General features: G+C 37.8%; 1 protein-coding gene across 2 annotated transcripts in view; it reads left to right on the forward strand.

The window, feature by feature from the left end:
* LOC145671891 (uncharacterized) overlaps window positions 1-18969 on the forward strand; it is an 84595-nt gene extending 65626 nt beyond the window's left edge. The window contains exons 5-7 of one of the 2 annotated variants that reach the window (XR_014128557.1): window positions 8204-8290; window positions 13984-14136; window positions 18490-18969. Coding sequence is in view for 1 of the 2 variants with exons in the window: in XM_081741112.1 (XP_081597238.1) it covers window positions 8204-8251 (48 nt within the window). In the remaining variant the exon portion in view is untranslated. The remainder of the gene's footprint in view (window positions 1-8203; window positions 8291-13983; window positions 14137-18489) is intronic. The other variant, XM_081741112.1, reaches the window with a different exon arrangement.
* Window positions 18970-19453: the final 484 nt, after the last annotated feature.

A 19453-nucleotide genomic window follows, 5' to 3' on the forward strand; every position in this document is an offset into this window, starting at 1 on the left:
CGTTGCGTAAAAGAACTTTCCATGTTAAAATATTTGATGGGTAGAGTAGTTTGTGTGGGATTTGATTGTTATTGCATGTATCTATTGCATGGTGAATGGGTAGCTGGGATACCAGCCAAGATATTCATTCTGACGGTTGCAAGCCCGTGAAAATAAGGAGCAACAGTTACTCCAAGGGAGTAGATAATAGGTAAAAAATTCTTAAAACTACCGTGGGGGAGAGAGCCGAAAGAGGGTATAGTGTGAAATTTTGTCCGCAACTAGGGAAGTTCCGCCAGGAACGCGGGATCACCTGTATACGGCTCTCAGTGTTGAGACACTAAAATTTTTCAATTACTCGTATACGGAAGATAAACAATACGAAAATATTTTATTTATTTATTTATTTACTTATTCCTCGGGGGTAGTCTATCTCAGAAGAATACGATTAGCATAATTCTATGTTTCAGGGGTGCGCTTCCAACCCACCTCCCAGAGGCGGTTTTTGGGTGGGCGAACCGGACCTTGTCCTTAGGTCCACATTAATTAAAGTATATGTAACACACATGTACGTGTGTGTGTTTGTACGTATATATATGTGTGTATATGTATGTATGCTAAATGTAAAATATTTTTGAACCAATGTTTCCAATCCAAATAATAAAGCCCCACAGCTCCAACTCGCCAAGGGCTCCATAAAAACAAATTCCGCCTGTGTCACCTTCTACACATCAGTGGCTATGCCCATAGTATATTCTATGATAACAATTGACTGAATGTGCTTTTCAAGTTTCTAGCTCATTTTCTTGGAAAGAGAATGCGTAAGACTCTCTTAATGTTGCAACGAGACGAGACACGACTCTTTGAAGCGAGACACGATACAATACGAAACGTTTCGTGAAATGTCTCGTCTCGTGTCTCGAAAAATACAAACACAGTTTCTGAATTTGCTTAAAAATTATTAACTCGGAATAAATTATTTGCCTTCGAAATATATACCATCTTTTATTATTTCAAATGATCCAAATGATTCAATGTTTCAAATCCTACAAAGAACAGGGAATACCTAAATCATTTTTTAAAAATGATTCATACAAACAGCTTTCACTTCCATTTTTCAATCGATTCAATTTTAATTATTTTGTGATAGTGCTCCAGATTCAAATACAATGTAAAGCGTTCATTGAGATCAGTGTTTCAGAAGATTTTATTCCGGGGGCTGGTGGAGATATCTACGTATAAAAATCCTGTTATAGAAGTACAAGTACGCGTAGAAGTGGCAATTTTATCAGTAACTAACTATTGTTTCATGGTCTTTCTCGTTCCGAACCAAGACAGAAACGTGTCAGCCTTTCTCGATACTGAGTTTTGAAAAGATTCTGATTTGACAATAACATTTATCTTTTTTATCCTTTCATGATGTTATTTGAAGATAAACCATTTTTTAAATGGGAAAGTTACATAGGCCTCCTTATTTGTTGAAGTGGCGCCAGGGGTTCTGAAAAAAGGATATCAGAATAAATGGGGAAATCTTGCCTTTCGACTGTACTGATGGTATTGACAAATGTTCCTATTGAAATAATTACGGGTTCAGTCGAAACTAAGCAGTCGTTGCTGGAAGATTGCAGTCGTGTTGTGTGTTGTGCTCTGTTAATCAAACCAAACTAGGTTAAAAGTTGTAATTTTAACCACTTGGTATAGCAGCTCTTTTTGTGGGCCTCAGCCTTTCTGGTGTTGCCACGAGACGAGACAGAATTATTCGATACGAGACGAGACGGGCACATCTTTTCTATACGAGACGACACAGCCAGAAGTCTCGTCTTGTCTCGTTTCGTCTCGTGGCAACACTAGACTCTCTAGATATATCAGTGAAAGGAATGACAACGTTCCTCACGGAGCACATGTTAGCTCTCAGCCTCTTCCTTTCACTGATGTTTGTTTACGTAGTAGATGAATATATAGAGAGTAACAAAAGGATGAGATATGCAGATTCTCCTGAAACCACACTAAAATTGTAGAGTATTTGGAGCTTGTTATAAATGGATTTACCGGGGAACTAAAATAATTCTGGGAACTGATCATACAGTATTAATATAAAAAACATGGAAACAAGTAAATACAAAGAACTTAAATCGTGAATTTGTTTTCAAAATACAGAAATCTCGAAGGAATATCTGTTTAGGCGACTTTAATTGTAAAGGAATTTTGAATAAATTTGTATTCCCTGAATTCTTATACATAAAAAAATAGAAATCTTTCTTTTAGCGTATGAATGAGATGCTTTAGGAAATTAGGTTAAGATAATTAAAATGATACTGCCCTTTACAAAATTTAAGGGGAATACCATGATCGAAAAAGCATGAGTCACTATAAAGGTCAATGGTAGCTTTTGTCATTTCTTACGACCACTATACGCACCTTATTGTGAAAAATTTATTCGTATTATAAAACCGATATCATTCAATAAATGTCAAATTTAACAGATCTTGAGAGATGAAATGACAAAAATTGTCATCACCTCTGTCGCATAATATATTCTAGCTTTGGGACCCATGTCATTATATGACTTTCACGATAAATGACAAGGAGAATATAAATCCCAAGTTCAAAACGTAAGAAAAGAAACCGGCTGTTCGCGCTTCAAATTATGAAAAATGTACTAAAATGGTTAAAATTATGATTTTGTATTTCTTTACGAGAAAGAAAAATAAAAATAAAAATTAGAGCAATTCTAATCATGTATGTATAAGTCCACTATCTTCTTCAAGTTACTAAACTAACTTCAAGTGTTTCAACCATTTTTGACACATGTCTCGAAAACGTTTAAGAGATATTAGAGGCAATAATACGTGGTTGATAATGAGCTTTTTAATTATGTCACAATACTTTTGAACTTTACCTTACGAGAAATGCCATATTCCAAAAATAATTCAGTACCACCCTAACCTGAATTTTACCAAATGATTAGCGAAAGTGATACAGTGTGTGTCGTCCAGGGTTTAATTCCCGGTGTGGTACTCAAACATTGCTGTGTTGACCAAATATCGAGAGAAAAGTTGGGAAACTAAAAGATAGCGGACTTGAACCTAGACAGCCGGCGACGCCCCGCAAAAATGTTAAACGGACCTCCTCTTTCCACATTCATGAGTCACGTAAAATTTACAGAGAACAGTTTTGACTTTCTATGTTCTATCTAGTGTCACAACTTGCTCATATGCAAAAAATGCAAATTATTATTATTATTATTATTATTATTATTATTATTATTATTATTATTATTATTTATTATTATTATTATTATTATTATTATTATTATTATTATTATTATTATTATTATTATTATTATATTGTGCTATAGTTTTCGTCTATTCTGCTGTACCAACTTCGAGAGTCTACGACATCCGACATTTTTAATGAGGTGTGGTCGTCCCACTTTTTGTTGTTTGGTTCGATGCTGGTTTCACTGTCCTTTTCCCATCTTTGAAATACATAAGCACGGCAGATCGCGAAAACTCGACAAGTCGCGCTGTTTCCGAAATGAAGCTCCCAGCCATTTAGTCACCCTGATATATCGTCGTCCTTCCGCATTCAAGGCACAAGCACCACACTGACTAATCGAGTGAGATTCTTGTCGTGTTTGGCGCGCGGTTGTGTTATGCCTTGTAGCTCTTATCTCAGCCCGATGATTTCGTTCAAAAAGTAGCGAGTGGTCATAATGTTTTCGCTGGTCAGTATAAATTTTGTTGGCATTTAATTTACTAAATAACCGCTCAGGTGATACTGTCTTCATAGGTAAAAATGAGGTACATTTGGAACATCACATAATTTTTAACATCCTAACATTATAAAGTTTAACTTCGAAACTGAAATGGGCCTCTTTCTGTTCTGGGTCTCTCAATGTTGCGGGCCCTGCAGGCCCTTTAGTCGCGACACTATTCTCTCTACTCAGAAGGATAGGGACAAATAGAAAATTCAAAATTCATTCTGTCCATTTTTCATGCATCATACACTTCAGAAAAAAAATCATATAATACTGATATGTAAGAAAATATTAGTATTGTTTCTTTGTTTTCTGTATACAAAGAACCATTTAGGTTTTTTTTTTTTAATCTCATATTCTGGTAATAATCGAAAAAAAAAAAGAAAAGAGTTTCATGTGATAAACGGACGAAAGAAAATTCGTCAACGCGAAGCGAATGACGTTCAATGCAACCTAATTCCAGTTTTTCGTACAAAAACTCTATTCCTACCTGCAAAAAGAAAGATTCATGTTACCCATCAATGGTTGAGGTTTTGCCCTACAGCTGACTGCAGGTGCACGAAAAAAAAATGTTGGATTCCTCTCCCCGCCCACTTCAAGTGTGGATATCCTGGACACATTCAAACTGAGCGGTACGATCTTTCAGTTCTTCCCAGTAGAGGTGCCAGCAGTGGTTGCTAAATGAAAAAGTGAGCATCTGGTGGCGAAAAGGCGAAGTGCTCGGACAAGGGGGAGGGCACAGGAACCTTAAGGACGCGTTCACTGGAGAAACAAACAAATTAAATAGACGTTAACTGCTCCAAAAGAACCAATAGAACTATGAAAGAACCATTTCCAATTTGTATCAAACAGGATGGTAGCTCATTGCCTTCAGATCTATGGTCTTGAGGATAGAATTGAGATAAAGAAATCATTCCTTCAAGTGGAAGCATTACAAATAGATATTCCTGGGCCCCAAAAAAAGTAATAATGAAAAATAAAAATAAAAACTGCAACGATGAACAATGGAAGAGAGCACTCTTGACCGAGATCAAAATTCCAACTTTTCCTCTTCCAATGCTAGAAGTTTGTGCGTCGTCGTCCCGAAGCACATCCAACCGTGTAATACCTACAGTAAGGCACTCACTGTTTGATGATGCTGTAATCGCCTCTGGTCGCTGTTCGTGGTTCTGTCCTCCGTTGCCCTACCAATGAGTATTTTCCGTAGACCTGGACTTACCTGGGTAAGACGTTGAAGAACATCTCCAAAAAGGGATTTCAGAATTGTTCCCAAATTGCTCTTCGGTCTCAATGATAAGATGAGCATTAGGCGCCAAGAAGTTCGGATGTCTCGTCTCAAAAACCTCACGGACGATCAGACGGTTATCCAGACCACATCACTCACACATAACGAAAACACACTGGGTTAAACGACTCTATACTCATTTATTGGAATACTATTAAAAAGAAAAATAAACAAGAGAAACTATCACAACACTTAACACTGAATATGTATAATTATTCTCATTATTAAAATTACACTTTACTTCTTCACTATACTGCAGCCCTTTATCACTTTGTTGACATATATCATCATCATCATCATAGGTATTCTGCCTTTATTGGCAGGTCACTTGCCGCAGCTGAGAAACTTCCATGCTCCACGGTCCTCCGCTAACCTTTTCGTCTTCGCGTATGATCTTTCTGTTTTAATATCATCCATTAATTGTAGTCTCCTTCGCCCCCTCCCTCTCTTTCCCGCCACCATACCCTCTAGGATGTCCCTCATGATACAATCTCTTCTTAGGCAATGTCCCAACCAGTTTCTCTTCCTCTTCCTAATAATATCTAGAAGTGTTCTTTTCTCACCCACCATTTCTAACACTCTCTCATTCGTTTTCCGCTCGACCCAACTAATTCTTTCCATTCTTCTCCACACCCGCATTTCGAAGGCTTCCAGTCGATTTTCGTCACCTTTACGTAATGTCCACGTTTCCGCCCCATACAGTACAACACTCCACACGAAGCATTTTATGAGTCTTTTTCTTAACTCTTTGTTCAAGGTCCCACAAAACAGACTTTTCTTTCTTTTAAAGGCTTCTTTCGCCATTCCTATCCTTGCTTTTATTTCACGTTCGCATTTCATGTCATTACTAAGAATACTACCCAGGTATCGAAAACTATTCACTTGTTCTATTTCCTCCTCTCCTACTTTTATATTTGACACAGACCCCTTCGTTCCAATCACCATGGCTTTTGTCTTTCTAACATTTATTTTCATCCCATATTCTTCAAAGTCCTTTCTCATTTTTTCTAACATTTTATTGATTTTCTTTTCAGATTCTGGAACAATTGACATATATATATATATATATATATATATACGGAAGATTATAATTGAGATTTCACTATAAATGCTTTGCTCACACCATTGGGAGATTAGCACTGGGGAAAAAGTTGCCGGGATAATCCCACGTAGTAACATGCTTGCTGCTCCAAACAGTCCTGAAGAGTAGACACGAGTCTTCAACAAAATTACGTGGTCTCCAAAGTGGAATGCTAATGTTGGAGGGCGCGTTTATAACTTTACGCACAAGGTATATGAACCTGGTACTTATTGATTGGAGCTAGCCGTAAGAAAACGTCATTCACCGGCTACTAGCTTGTGAACCTTAGCAAAATGTTATACTTGATGCTCGACACAACGTGCGTAGTTACTGCTTCGAAACCTGGAGTAACACTCTCCGAATCAAGAGGTTCGAGATACGAGCTGTATTGATCTATTAATCAATGTTGCAGTTCATTCTTAAAAGCACTCATTTTAAATCACCTGTATGTACATGCAAATAGAACATAAAAAAGAGTTGACTTTAATATTAGTCCACTTGCCACGACGCACAACACATTGCGATAACTTGACTGTGGGAACATTTAGTTAACGAGCTGCTGAAGCAATGTGACTGGTGCCATTCAATCGTTTTCGCACCTGATGTGTTCCAAATCTCAGTATTTCCATAAATGATTGGAAGATACACTTAATTCAGTTCCAATTGACCATAGCACATAGTTTTTGCATATTAATAAGTCAGGGAGAAACACTGAGAAGCTTCGTCGCTTACTGAAATGTTCTCACCACAAAGCAATGTTTTAAATATATATATATATATGAAAAACGATGAAAGACTTCATTGTTCAATTGCGTGGGAAAGAAGCAATTCCCACCCAAAAAGAACTTATTTGCGTCGCAGAATAAAGTATAAATCAAAAAAATAATCACTGTCTTTACGAAATATACAGAGCGTCCACAAAAATACTTTTATAACCTGGTGACGGTTATAATGCGTTACGGACTACCAAGTTGATAATTATTTCGAATTAATTTAATAATAGACAAAAACGTGTTTTACAACGTTTAAGGCATGGAATTCTATCAGGAAAACGAATTTCAGTTAGTAACTTCATATTATAACAAGATTACCATCCCAAACATTCTTCCATGCTTTAAAGAATTATCTGTAATGCAAAGAAGACGCTTACATCTATATTATAAAAGAGAACGTACAAATCCTTTGTTCCCTCATCACGCTAATACGGCTGAACCAATTTCTTTCATTTTTGGGGGGTTATTAGGATTTGGACCCTAGATGGTTTTTATCATATCACTTTAATTTTTAATTACCAGTGTCTTGAGATAATTGACCATTCAAGTCTCCATAACGTACAAATCCTTTGTTAGTTCATCATAGGTATAAAAATAAACGTATTTATATGCAACCCGCATGACCGTGTCACTCGGCGGGTTAACATAAATGACAGGCGCTATAATGTTAACATTTACTGCAATTTGAAAGCGAAAAAGTAAAAATTATCTAAGTAACAAAGTTTATTGCGTTCCGGGGTGACCGCAGCGAAGCGGGTCACTCGGTGGGTTAACATAAATGACAGGCGCTATAATGTTAACATTTACTGCAATTTGAAAGCGAAAAAGTAAAAATTATCTAAGTAACAAAGTTTATTGCGTTCCGGGGTGACCGCAGCGAAGCGGGGTGAACGCTGCTAGTCATCAATAAATGAAATAGTCACCACAATCACCGGATTTGTTACTCATCACCTGATATAAGATGAACTTGACAGGAGAGTCCGTAAAAAGATACCAGCAAATATGAATGTTTTTGGAAGGCTCTTCAGAGATACTGGAATCGCATAGTTTCACAAAAGTTGGATAAATGAATCAAACATGCCTGGAATTTGTAAAGCTCTAAAGACTGGTCTTTTATTGAACACACTCGATAAATTTGTCTCACTAGTCAGTGAAACAGGGGCATATTTTTAAATTTCTTTATATGAGCAATGATGTTTATTTTACAGAACAACTTTTTATTTTTAAAAAAATCCAAGAAACCAGTAGTGTGCTCAGACTTTTGACAATAATGACTGTAAATCCGAATCTGTTTATTACATTTAAACTCTTTATTTTGTTTTTAGCCAAGAATCAGTCTACTGTCCAGGAGTCTTGGTGAGGAGATCAAATAGTTAAACTAAGTCACTGCACATATCAGTCAACAATTCAAAGTAAGTCGCTTGATGATCTGTATTTACAAGTAGTTTTATAGCTACAAAATTATCTACAAGAAAGCAGTTGCCTATATAACATACAAAAAAAGAAAAAAAAAACTAAACGTTTACTTCAGTTTTATGAGTCTAACGTTCTAAACGAAGAGTGAAAGAAAAATTTCGCACAATTTTAAAAGCAGTTTTGTCGATCTTAGGGTTCCAGTTTCACAACATTCGACAAGTAATTTCTATCATATGGTAGTGTATAAGCTGTGGTAGACATGTTTCAGTATTTAATTATGTTTTAAGTAAGTTTTTTTTTTAATTTTTACGTTCGAGGGTTATGTCGTGTAAGATAAATGAAACAGATTAATAATGAGTGAATTGCTATGAAATAATTACTGGAATGAGAATGTGGAAGGAAACGGGAGAACACCATGTGTGTGTATGTGTGTGCGTATGTGTGTGTGTGTAAATTGAAACGTAAGAGGTGACTTTAGTTCAAGAAAAGAGGAAATATCAGGTTCTTCATGTAAAGCAGATTGGTATTAGCATGTGGCTTTGGAGTAAATAATTCTAGTTTGGAATAGTAGTGGAGCACAAAATATTCAGTACTGAACCACCATTCTGAAGCAACTTGAACGAAACTGACTGACCCAAGAGGTGGGGATTTGAATTTAAGGGAAAAAGTTACATTCTAATACTACTGTTCTTCATAAGACTATACTTGACCGCTTTAATTCTTGTTTCTTCCTCTCACTCGAATATAAACTTACATTGAGTGCTCACTGACTTGCGACCACCCCTTTACACAAGAAAGTGTGGCCAGGAGTCGAATGATTACATGGGCACCCCAAATGGTAGTGTTGCAGAGAAAGAGCCCACTTGAGGCTACATGTTGGCAGACAGCACACTATTATAATGGGAGTTGGGCAGGATTTATCCTCATTTTAACAGGACATGATTGTGGGTTTCCGAGCAATAGGTGCGTCAGTAACCCAGACAACAATACTTGTAGGATGACCCCGTTCTTGTGTAGTGAAGGTGTACAAGGAGTGGAAAGAAAATGGGATAACGGTCTCCAAGAGACGGAACTATAGGGGCGTATGGAAGTTCAAAACGTTGGGTGTACATCGCGTCAAACAGCTCGTGACAGCCAAACGAACCATCAGAGTCTGGGAATTACCTGACCAATAACAATAGTGGTTGCGCCCATATCCCACGCAACTATACGCCGTACACTGGCATGCATGCAGTTCCACAGCAGACGACAGACTCGCCACTCATTCCTTACGACTCGTCACCTCTGACTTCGTCGCGCTTGAGCACAGGAAGGCGCAAATTGGACCATGGCTGATTGGAAAAGGGTGTGTTGGTCCGATAAATCACGGTTTCTGATACTCTTCTCGGATGGACGGCGCAAACAGCACGAAGCTATGGATCCTTCGTGCATGATGCGTAGTGTACAGGAAGGTGGATGCGGTTGTACTGTTTGGGGATGCTTCTGTTGCCATGGACTGGGACCGTTGATGCGTATGGATGACAGCGAAACATCCGTTGTGTATCTGCAGCTGTTAGAGAATTACGTACACCCTACAATGCAACACTTCTACCCACACGAAAACGGCATTTCCCAGCACGATACTGTACGGTGTCACCAAGCCAGGACTCTACTTGCTTGGCTTAAGGAACATTTCACGGAGCTGTAGCGAATGAATTGACCCCTTAAGTCACCGGATCTTAATTGTATAGAACATTTATGGGAGGTTGCGGAACAAGCTCTTCCCACCATGACTCCTTCATCAACATCTGTGGGCTCATTGTGGGATGCAATCAGGAGTATATGTGTTAGATACCCGTGGAAGCATATCAGCAACTACCAGAATCCTTGCCACGCCGTGTCCAGGTCGTCCTCTGAGCGAAAGGTGGACCAACAACGTATTAAGGTGATCGTAATTCAGTGGACATTCAGAGTAGTAAACAAGTCCTGTCACATTGTAGGAGACGCCTTGTGTAATAATAATCTATGATATTAATAAGAAGAGTTGTAGCGTCAGCGAGAACTATAAAGTCACAGTATGTTTGTCAGGAATTATATCTGAACTACAAATATTAATTTCAATAATACAGGGTGCGGCACGTAAAACCGACCCGTCGTAATATTCTGGTATATTGTGTTTTTGGCAACACTTAAATAATCTACCTTCCTACCAAGAGATGGCGTGTCGAGGTCGGGTCGCCTTTCGTGACCTGCAGCAGTTACGTGCAGCCGCAGCCAGTGAAACTTGTCGAAACCAGTTGAGAAAAAGGCCTCGTTGTGTTAAGCCGGGTGAGTGTCAGTGTGTGATAATGCCGTATTCGATACCCGAGCGTGTTGCCATTGTTGAAGGGTTCACTCTCACTGGATCTTTTGTGAAAACAAAGAATTTGTTTCGGGAGAAATTTCCAGGACGTTCTGTGCCACCAAAAAGCACCATTCAGGAATTGATTGAAAAATGGCGGCGTACAGGATCGATTCAAAATGCTCCCAGGAACAGACGACCATCTGTCTGCACACCTGAATTAAAGATGCAGGTGGAGGAGATAATGACAAGAAGTCCTCGAAAGTCAACTAGGAGATTGAGTCAACAGGTTCATGCGAGTGAGAGAAGTTGCAGACGTGTTTTAAGGGGACTGAATTTAAAACCGTACCGGATAAGTGTTGTGCAAGAACTGAAGGAGCCTGACATGCAGAAGAGGGTGCATTTCTGTTCATGGCTGTTGAGCAATGTTGCCAGACTTGTCCACGTGTGACTTTTACTTATGGGGACTGTTAAAGGGAAGAGTATACGAAACAAATCCACACACAATTGAAGAACTCAAGACCAGGATCCAGGATGTCACCAATAGCATTACAACACAAGAACTGACAATGGTATATATGAATCTCCTCAATCGTGCTCACATGTGTGTTGAAGTGGGCGGAGGACACTTTCAGCCAGGGGTGCCCATCCCCCCCAAAGCTGATGGCGCACTCCCCCCAAAACTAATAATCTCTTCCCTCCTCAAAACTCAAGTCCTCTAAAAACAATTGCCCAGTGTAGCAGTAGTTTTTATAGTACTAGTAATTGTTATTTTTGTTGTTGTTTTTATTTCCTGTAGTAGTATTATAGAATGCTTGTAGTAGTAGTAGAGGCAGTAGTAATTATAAAAATGGCATTACTTTTATTAATAGTCTTGCTAGTGTACAATACTAAATATGTTCTATAAGGATATTGAAGGGTATAAAAACTTCTACACACTGTGTATGGCACAGGTATTCTTTTTTTACAATTAGTATTATTATTTTTTCTTTACAAAATATTGATATAATTCCCTTGTACATGAAAAGTAAGACGCAAGTTACAAGTTATTGAGTTTGTTACCAAAAGAAAATGTTATCCTCGAAATTAGCCTACAAAAAGAAGTGATATCCAACAAAAAAACATTCCTGTAAAAGAGCCAAGTACGAGTGGCCTTAAAAAGAATTGAAATCACAAAAATAAGCGCTAAGTTCTGGTGGACAACAATTACAAACACTCACTGGCTCACTTCAAATTTAGATTTGAAACTTGGCTGTTGTCTGTATGGTTACCACTAGCTCACAATTGTCAAACTACTTTATAATTTTCAACAGACAACATAGGCAAGTTTCAAATCTAAATTTGAAAGTGATTCCTTGAGTGTTTGTAACTGTTGTTCACCAGAACTTGGCGCCATCATTTCATATAGCAACTTGCGCGGTACTTCATTCATAGAGTTTCTAAGCAGGGGGTAGGGGATTCATTCTCGAGATTAAAAAAAAAATCGCATTGTGTTCCAATGTTATTCTGACGACAGCAAAATTACTTATTCGACATTAGAGTAAAATTCTTCCCCAATTTTTTTATTCCCCCCATTTTTTTTCTCTATGGCACAACTTGCGCCATTCATCCCTCCTGTGGGCAGCCCTTCTCTCTTAAAACGAACCAACCTTTCCTTTCATACGACTGCTTGCGCGGTACTTCATTCATCGAGTATCGAAGCAGGGGGTACATGGGTTCACCCCGGAAAATTTTGAAAATTAGCTTCTCAAAATCGTGTTTTAATGCTATTCCGACAGTAAAATTGCTAGTTCGAAAGTAGAGTAAAATCCCCCCCAAAATTTTTCTCAATGGCGCAGCTTGCGCCATACATCCCCCCTGTGGGCGGCCCTGCTTTCAGCACCTGCTGTGAAGGTGAGTAGTCATATTCAATACATTACATTTCATTTATGTGTTGTAGTTAATCATATTCAATACATTACATTTCATTTTATGTGTTCACTTTACGGGCCGGTTTTACATGCCGCACCCTGTACAATTCAATTGTATATACTCCACACCAGACTTTTGCCGCCTTTCATAACTTGCTCCACCATGTAAATATATATATTGCACATATAGTATAATCGGTCCTGTGTAAACATGTAAAGGAACAGGTAATTTTCATTTATTTACCGAATGAGCGGAAAGTAAGTTTTGTTGGAAATTGTTTATACTTTTTTGGTAGCAATTAATCGATTCCAGTTGAACGAGTACAGATAATGACCTCAGAATGGTACAATTTATATGCAAAATGAAAATTCCACATAGGTACTAGCATTGTGTACAAGCACAAGCTTCTGTAAAAATTTCACAATAGCCGCTAACAGTACTGACTTAAGCGAGAAGTTCAGTATGTTGGCAAATACATTTCGGATGTGATCTTCCAGTTTGTTCAGACTTAGTGGTTTCGGTGCGATAAAATTCTTAGTCAGCCCAACTCCACAGGAGGGAGATCAAGACTACATGCTGGCCAAGCACTTGGACACGACGATTCAACCAACATCCTGAGAAATACGTTGGAGTTACCACTTCTGGGAATATTTGCCGCAGACCTCGTTGTTCCACATCGGAATGGCAATTCCTGATAACTATTGGGTGAGTCACTATAGCATGAGTTTCATACTTCGCCTGCCTCTCTACATCTATATCACTGAACACAACAGTTGATACCGAGATGCCAAGTGAGTTCATTGAAGCAGTCTTAAACTTTCACCCATTTTCAGTCATCTCCTACCACTAGACACATAAACGTAACACGTAACAGTACAATACTTTCTACTATCTTAAGAATGGGAATGAGGTTTTTAAATGAAAATTCATTATTGCTTCCCAAAGTTATAATTAATTATTATAGTAACTTTCCGCCTACTGTGTATACATTGGTCAACTTACTTCTCAGATGTACAAGGAAATAAATTACATCTACATCCATTTGTCAACGAATAAGAGCCACCAAAGAAAGATGTATTCGTATAAAATTCCAGTAATACACGAGAATTTTTGATCAAACTTACTTGTTAGTATTGGTTACAAATAGGAATTAAAAGTGTATAGAATATTGTCTAACTTCCTCATACCTGGACCGCTACACTATGTGTGCGATAAATCTAACTGTAGAAAACAGCTACCCCCTAAGAAAATTAGTTGAAATTAACGATATTTATTCAAGAACAACGCGTTTCAATCATATTCAGAAGTGGAGCGGAGACATTCCAAGTCGGATCCATTGGGTAATCTTGCAAGCACGTATTGTTCTTTTTTAAAATTAAGATGGTAATTAATAATGTAAACGAATCCACTTTAATAGTATATTTAAAATATAACTTTACATAATGCTTACACTTTCAGATTCCACTAGAGAGAAGATTCTTCAATTGTGAGTCAATGAGGTGGTTTTGTATGATGACCAAAGAGTTCACTGTCCGTTATGTAGATGTAATGACATTCTTAGTTTTATATTACGTTATTACTAGCCCAGCGTTTTGGATATGACTCAAAAAGGTAATATTGATTGCTTGCTTTCACACCAGTAAACAAAACAAATGCCATATTTTTTTAAGTTCCACTCTACCACAACTACTGAATAGATATTAAAGCATTACTATTTTAGTGCGAGGAAATAAATTTTCTATTTCTCGTCTGTATGTAAATCAATGAGTAGAACGGTACAAGTCCAGAAACGATTTCTGAGATACTTCAATAAATGAACTAGCTATATAATTATGTAGGATTATTGTTCATGCAGTGCATGTTTAAATACTTTCTTGTTCGACAGGTGTAAGTTCCCCCATTATGGGAAAGTCGTCCTTGGTTGTTTTTAAGCAAATACTTATTAAAATTGATTTGCGAAAATTTTATTGGACGTTTGTTTTTTCTTTTTCTTTTCTTTTATTTTCTTTCTTTCTTTGTTTTTTTTTTTTTTTTGGTATAAAACGGTCTATTTGTCGGGAAGTTTTCATAAAATAATATGTAAGTTACGAATCTTTCAGGTGGTGGTACAGGTACTATTAGAATATACTAAAAATAATTGGAAACAGTTGTCATTTTTGTCTGTACTTAGATATACCGGTATATGTGACATGGTTCGTAACAAATATAACAATAGTAGCTTAACAGTAGGTTACCCAATTGGTAACACTGCTGTTAACGTTTTAGTTACAAAACAGTCGTTTGTGTTCGTTCAATGATCATCATAATTCAACGTAACTAAACTATGTTGTTATCCTCTTCGTTTCACTAGAGAAAGATAAACTGTTTCCTTTTGAAGCTTGTATTAAGTTAATAATGAATCGAATTTCTGATATGCGTCAAGTATTTAACTCGATCAAAAGTACACCTTAGATATAAAACTTTCACACTTATTTGAAGTACTCTGTAACTCCACCTGTTATGATATTAATATTTTGTAATAGCGTTGTTTTATGTAGCTTTCTTCTATGCTATTTTTAACTTATTGGTTCTCTGTAATATGAAATTATTTTATTTTTATATACATTATATATTGTGCCGGTGCTGTGCCATCAGTTGCAGCTTAGAATAATCTCTAAAAATACTCATAGAATAATGTAACAATAGGGGATGGAACTGATGCACAACACGGTACTTAACAACGAAATTATGATAGAATTTAAATGAAATTCAAATGTTTCAATTTTGAAGATGACTAGTAGGGAAAAGGTGAGAGAGAGAAATAGGTTATGATTGAAAGATGAGCACTAGCCTGATAGATCCATCGAGACTGGCGTCGTCCTGGTCATCTGGAACGATGAAGGGTTTGCCGTGAAGGAACCTGGATGTTCTGGTAACAGCCAACAACTGGAACTCAATCCTGCTGGACTGCTAGGGGCGTCGAACTCTCTCCGTGATGTGTCTCTACAACAATTCGTCTTTAGGATGTCCTTTTACATTTTCATTCCACTAATCTCAACTGACAAAAGTGTCTGCGGCGATAAACCGGCAGAATGGTATTCTTTAAACATGGAGTCGGTCGTCCTCCACTAGTGGCATCTGCTTGTCTCCGATGATCCTGCACCTTCCTCAACTTCGTGGCGAATACCCCTTATTGTTGTGTTTCTCGTGGGTTTGTTTGGCTGCAGAATGATGAGTTAAGCGTCCAAAGAATCGGGAAGTATCAGGCTATGCTTGAAGGTATGCGGAAAGGTAAGAAGGAAGCTAGTCGAGTTTATTAACAAAAATGTATTTACAACAGGTGTCTGAAAAATACAATCCTGATCAAAGTTTTCTTCCAATGAGTTTTCAAAAGTTCATGTTTCTTTCGTTAATAATGTAGTTTAATAAAATAATCGAATTTAGTAAATTAAATTAGAGTTTATACAATTATCTCATCGTCACTTCATATCCAATACACAGTTACTTCACAATATAAAGAACGTTATGGAATATTACAGGGTGCGGCACGTAAAACCGGCCCGTAAAGTGAACACATAAAATGAAATGTAATGTATTGAATATGATTAACTACAACACATAAATGAAATGTAATGTATTGAATATGACTACTCACCTTCACAGCAGCCTTCACAGCAGGTGCTGAAAGTGTCCTCCGCCCACTTCAACACACATGTGAGCACGATTGAGGAGATTCATATATACCCTTGTCAGTTCTTGTGTTGTAATGCTATTGGTGACATCCTGGATCCTGGTCTTGAGTTCTTCAATTTGTGTGGATTCGTTTCGTATACTCTTCCCTTTAACAGTCCCCATAAGTAAAAGTCACACGTGGATAAGTCTGGTGACCGAGGAGGCCATAAGCCTTTGCTGATTGTCCTCTCTGGTGTAAACATATCATGCACAAGGGACAATGATGCAGCTGATGTATGGCATGTTGCACCGTCCTGCTGAAAGTAACATAACTGACGCTTCTCTTCGGTCAAGTGTGTATAAAACTCCTCCAGGATTCCCATATACACGTCACTGTTCACTGTCGTCTCAAAGAATATGGGCCCAATAACGCGTGTGGCGGAAATGGCACACCAAACACCAATCTTCTCATCATGCAAGGGTACCTGGTGGATTGCGTGTGGATTTTCTGTCGACCAATACCGGTTGTTTTGGGAATTTACGTACCCAGACAGGTGGAACCACGCCTCGTCACTCATGATGAGCATTAGTGGATCCAAGAAACCACTGGCAACATTGCTCAACAGCCATGAACAGAAATGCACCCTCTTCTGCAGGTCAGGCTCCTTCAGTTCTTGCACAACACTTATCCGGTACGGTTTTAACTTCAGTCCCCTTAAAACACGTCTGCAACTTCTCTCACTCGCATGAACCTGTTGACTCAATCTTCTAGTTGACTTTCGAGGACTTCTTGTCATTATCTCCTCCACCTTCATCTTTAATTCAGGTGTGCCGACTGATGGTCGTCTGTTCCTGGGAGCATTTTGAACCGATCCTGTACGCCGCCATTTTTCAATCAATTCCTGAATGGTGCTTTTTGCTGGCACAGAACGTCCTGGAAATTTCTCCCGAAACAAATTCTTTGTTTTCACAAAAGATCCAGTGAGAATGAACACTTCAACAATGGCAACACGCTCGGGTATCGAATACGGCATTATCACACACTGACACTCACCCGGCTTAACACAACGAGGCCTTTTTCTCAACTGGTTTCGACAAGTTTCACTGGCTGCGGCTGCACGTGACTGCTGCAGGTCACGTAAGTCGACCCGACCTCGACACGCCATCTCTTGGTAGGAAGGTAGATTATTTAAGTGTTGCCAAAAACACAATAGGCCTATACCAGAATATTACGACGGGCCGGTTTTACGTGCCGCGCCCTGTATTATAGCACATGAACACAACTCGAACGTTGAGAAAAAAGGTCTCCATGAAATATGAGACTAAGTTGAAATATAAGTTTACCCTGGTGGTAATGAACAGAGATGTTTGTGTAAGACAAATAATCAGCTGCGAAAATAATAATAATAAAAAGACAATACATACATTGTGTTTCTTCATGAGAAAAAAGAACATTGATGCATTTATAATACCGCTGTACAAGGTTAAGAAAAGAAGTCTTAGCAAAATGAGTGTGAGCATATGGAAAAAATCTTTCACGGCTGCCTTCATTTTGTTGTTGGTTCCAAAGTGCCTTCCACGGAGAATATTCTTCGATGTCAAGAAAGAGATGGAAGTTGTTGGGCGCGAGGTCAAGACTGTATAGTAATGAACAAAGTCCTCCCAACCGAGGATGACAACATGGTTTTGCTTTGCTGCCCCTGAATATGATCTTGCATTGTCGTCTAAAAGAACGCCAAATGTCAGAAGGCAGGAAACTTCCTGGGAATGGCACACTTCAATCTTGTCAGTGCCTGACAATACCACTGAGCATTGATTGTTCCAACCTACATACTTGTGTGGCAAAGACTAGGCTGATCATCTAAACTTTCTGCTAGCATTGTAATAATGCCATCTAAAGGATCTTGACCTACGTCACCGAATGAAGTACGGATGGCTCTAGCAATAAACCGAAGTCTTGTTTGTTCATTGTTTTCTCGAGGGAAGGAGGAGGGGAAGCTTATTTTCGGACTTTCCTTCTTAAATACAAATATTATTTACTGCAGTAGAATTATATCTACTATGAGTATTATATGAATACTATACAGTGTCTTAAAAAGGGCAAATGAAAAGTTGCAACCCACAAAAACGTTTCAAAAGTTTTAATATGGTCTACCGACAGTAAAAGATTGTACACCCGTATCGAACCCTAATTCGAGGTAGTATGAGTGTTTTCTAGTGTAAGTGACCGAAAAAACATCAGTTTCCAAAATAGAATTTACCATCCGCTTATTTCATTGTAAATCAAGCTATTAATTTGCATTTTTATTATAGGTTTCAATAAGGGCCAACTAAGTGGAAAAGAGGATCGCTGTAAAGAGATAACTGTTTGATTTAATCGGACGAACCTACGAAAAACAATGGCAAGGTAAGAAGAACTGTCAATACAAAAGAGAAAACAAGACCTGTTGACAAGCCTGAAGATAAGAAAAGTTTCATGATGATAAATCCTCGTTTTTTTTTTTTTTTTTTTTTTAAGTGAGAATGTTTCTGGAATATACGCCACTCAAAACTGATTGTCGATAGGAAATCGTCATTTTCCTGACAAGATCAAGATCTGCCCCAAATGACAATGTCCTAACGAGAAAGTAGCAGATGTGGATACATATTAAGTTCACTGTTACAATTCGCAAAACGTTCAACCGGACTATTGCCCGTCTTGTATTTCAAAGTTAATCTGGAATTTTATTCATTATTCTAGCCCTGAAACATGTATTGAATCTTTATTTGGAATTAAAGAAGTTGTTTTTCTGACTTTCAACTTGTATGTATTTAATTCTAATCTCGAATGAAAAGAAGTTGATCTGACTTTCCACTTATATCACCGCCAAATTACATATGTAACACGGAAAAAATCAGAAGTTTTCAACAGCAAAATTACGTCTTCAAATGTAGAGATAGTTTTCTTAAATTATTATACTGCGATGAGCAACAACTCTAGTTTGCCCAACCGTATCAAGAATACTAAGAATTACAATAACTAAATTGTTCGTAATAAAAGTTCGCATTCGAATCGATTTCTGTTAAAAGGACATATGTAACATTTTTCACGATTTTTACTTAAGAAAACTAAGGGCCTTATGCAGAGTTGTTCTGAAGCGTGATTAGTCCCATACTAAAGTTTGACTAACATGTTTCCTGCAGTAGTGAGGTCTTTAGTATGACGCTAATCTTACGTCAAAACGACTCTAAATAACCTCTTAAGTATTTTAGAGGTAGATGCAACGATTTGTGTTAA

Source organism: Thermobia domestica, chromosome 15 (genome assembly GCF_964235325.1).
Source record: "Thermobia domestica chromosome 15, izTheDome1.hap1.1, whole genome shotgun sequence".
Classification (NCBI taxonomy): Eukaryota; Metazoa; Arthropoda; class Insecta; order Zygentoma; family Lepismatidae; genus Thermobia; species Thermobia domestica.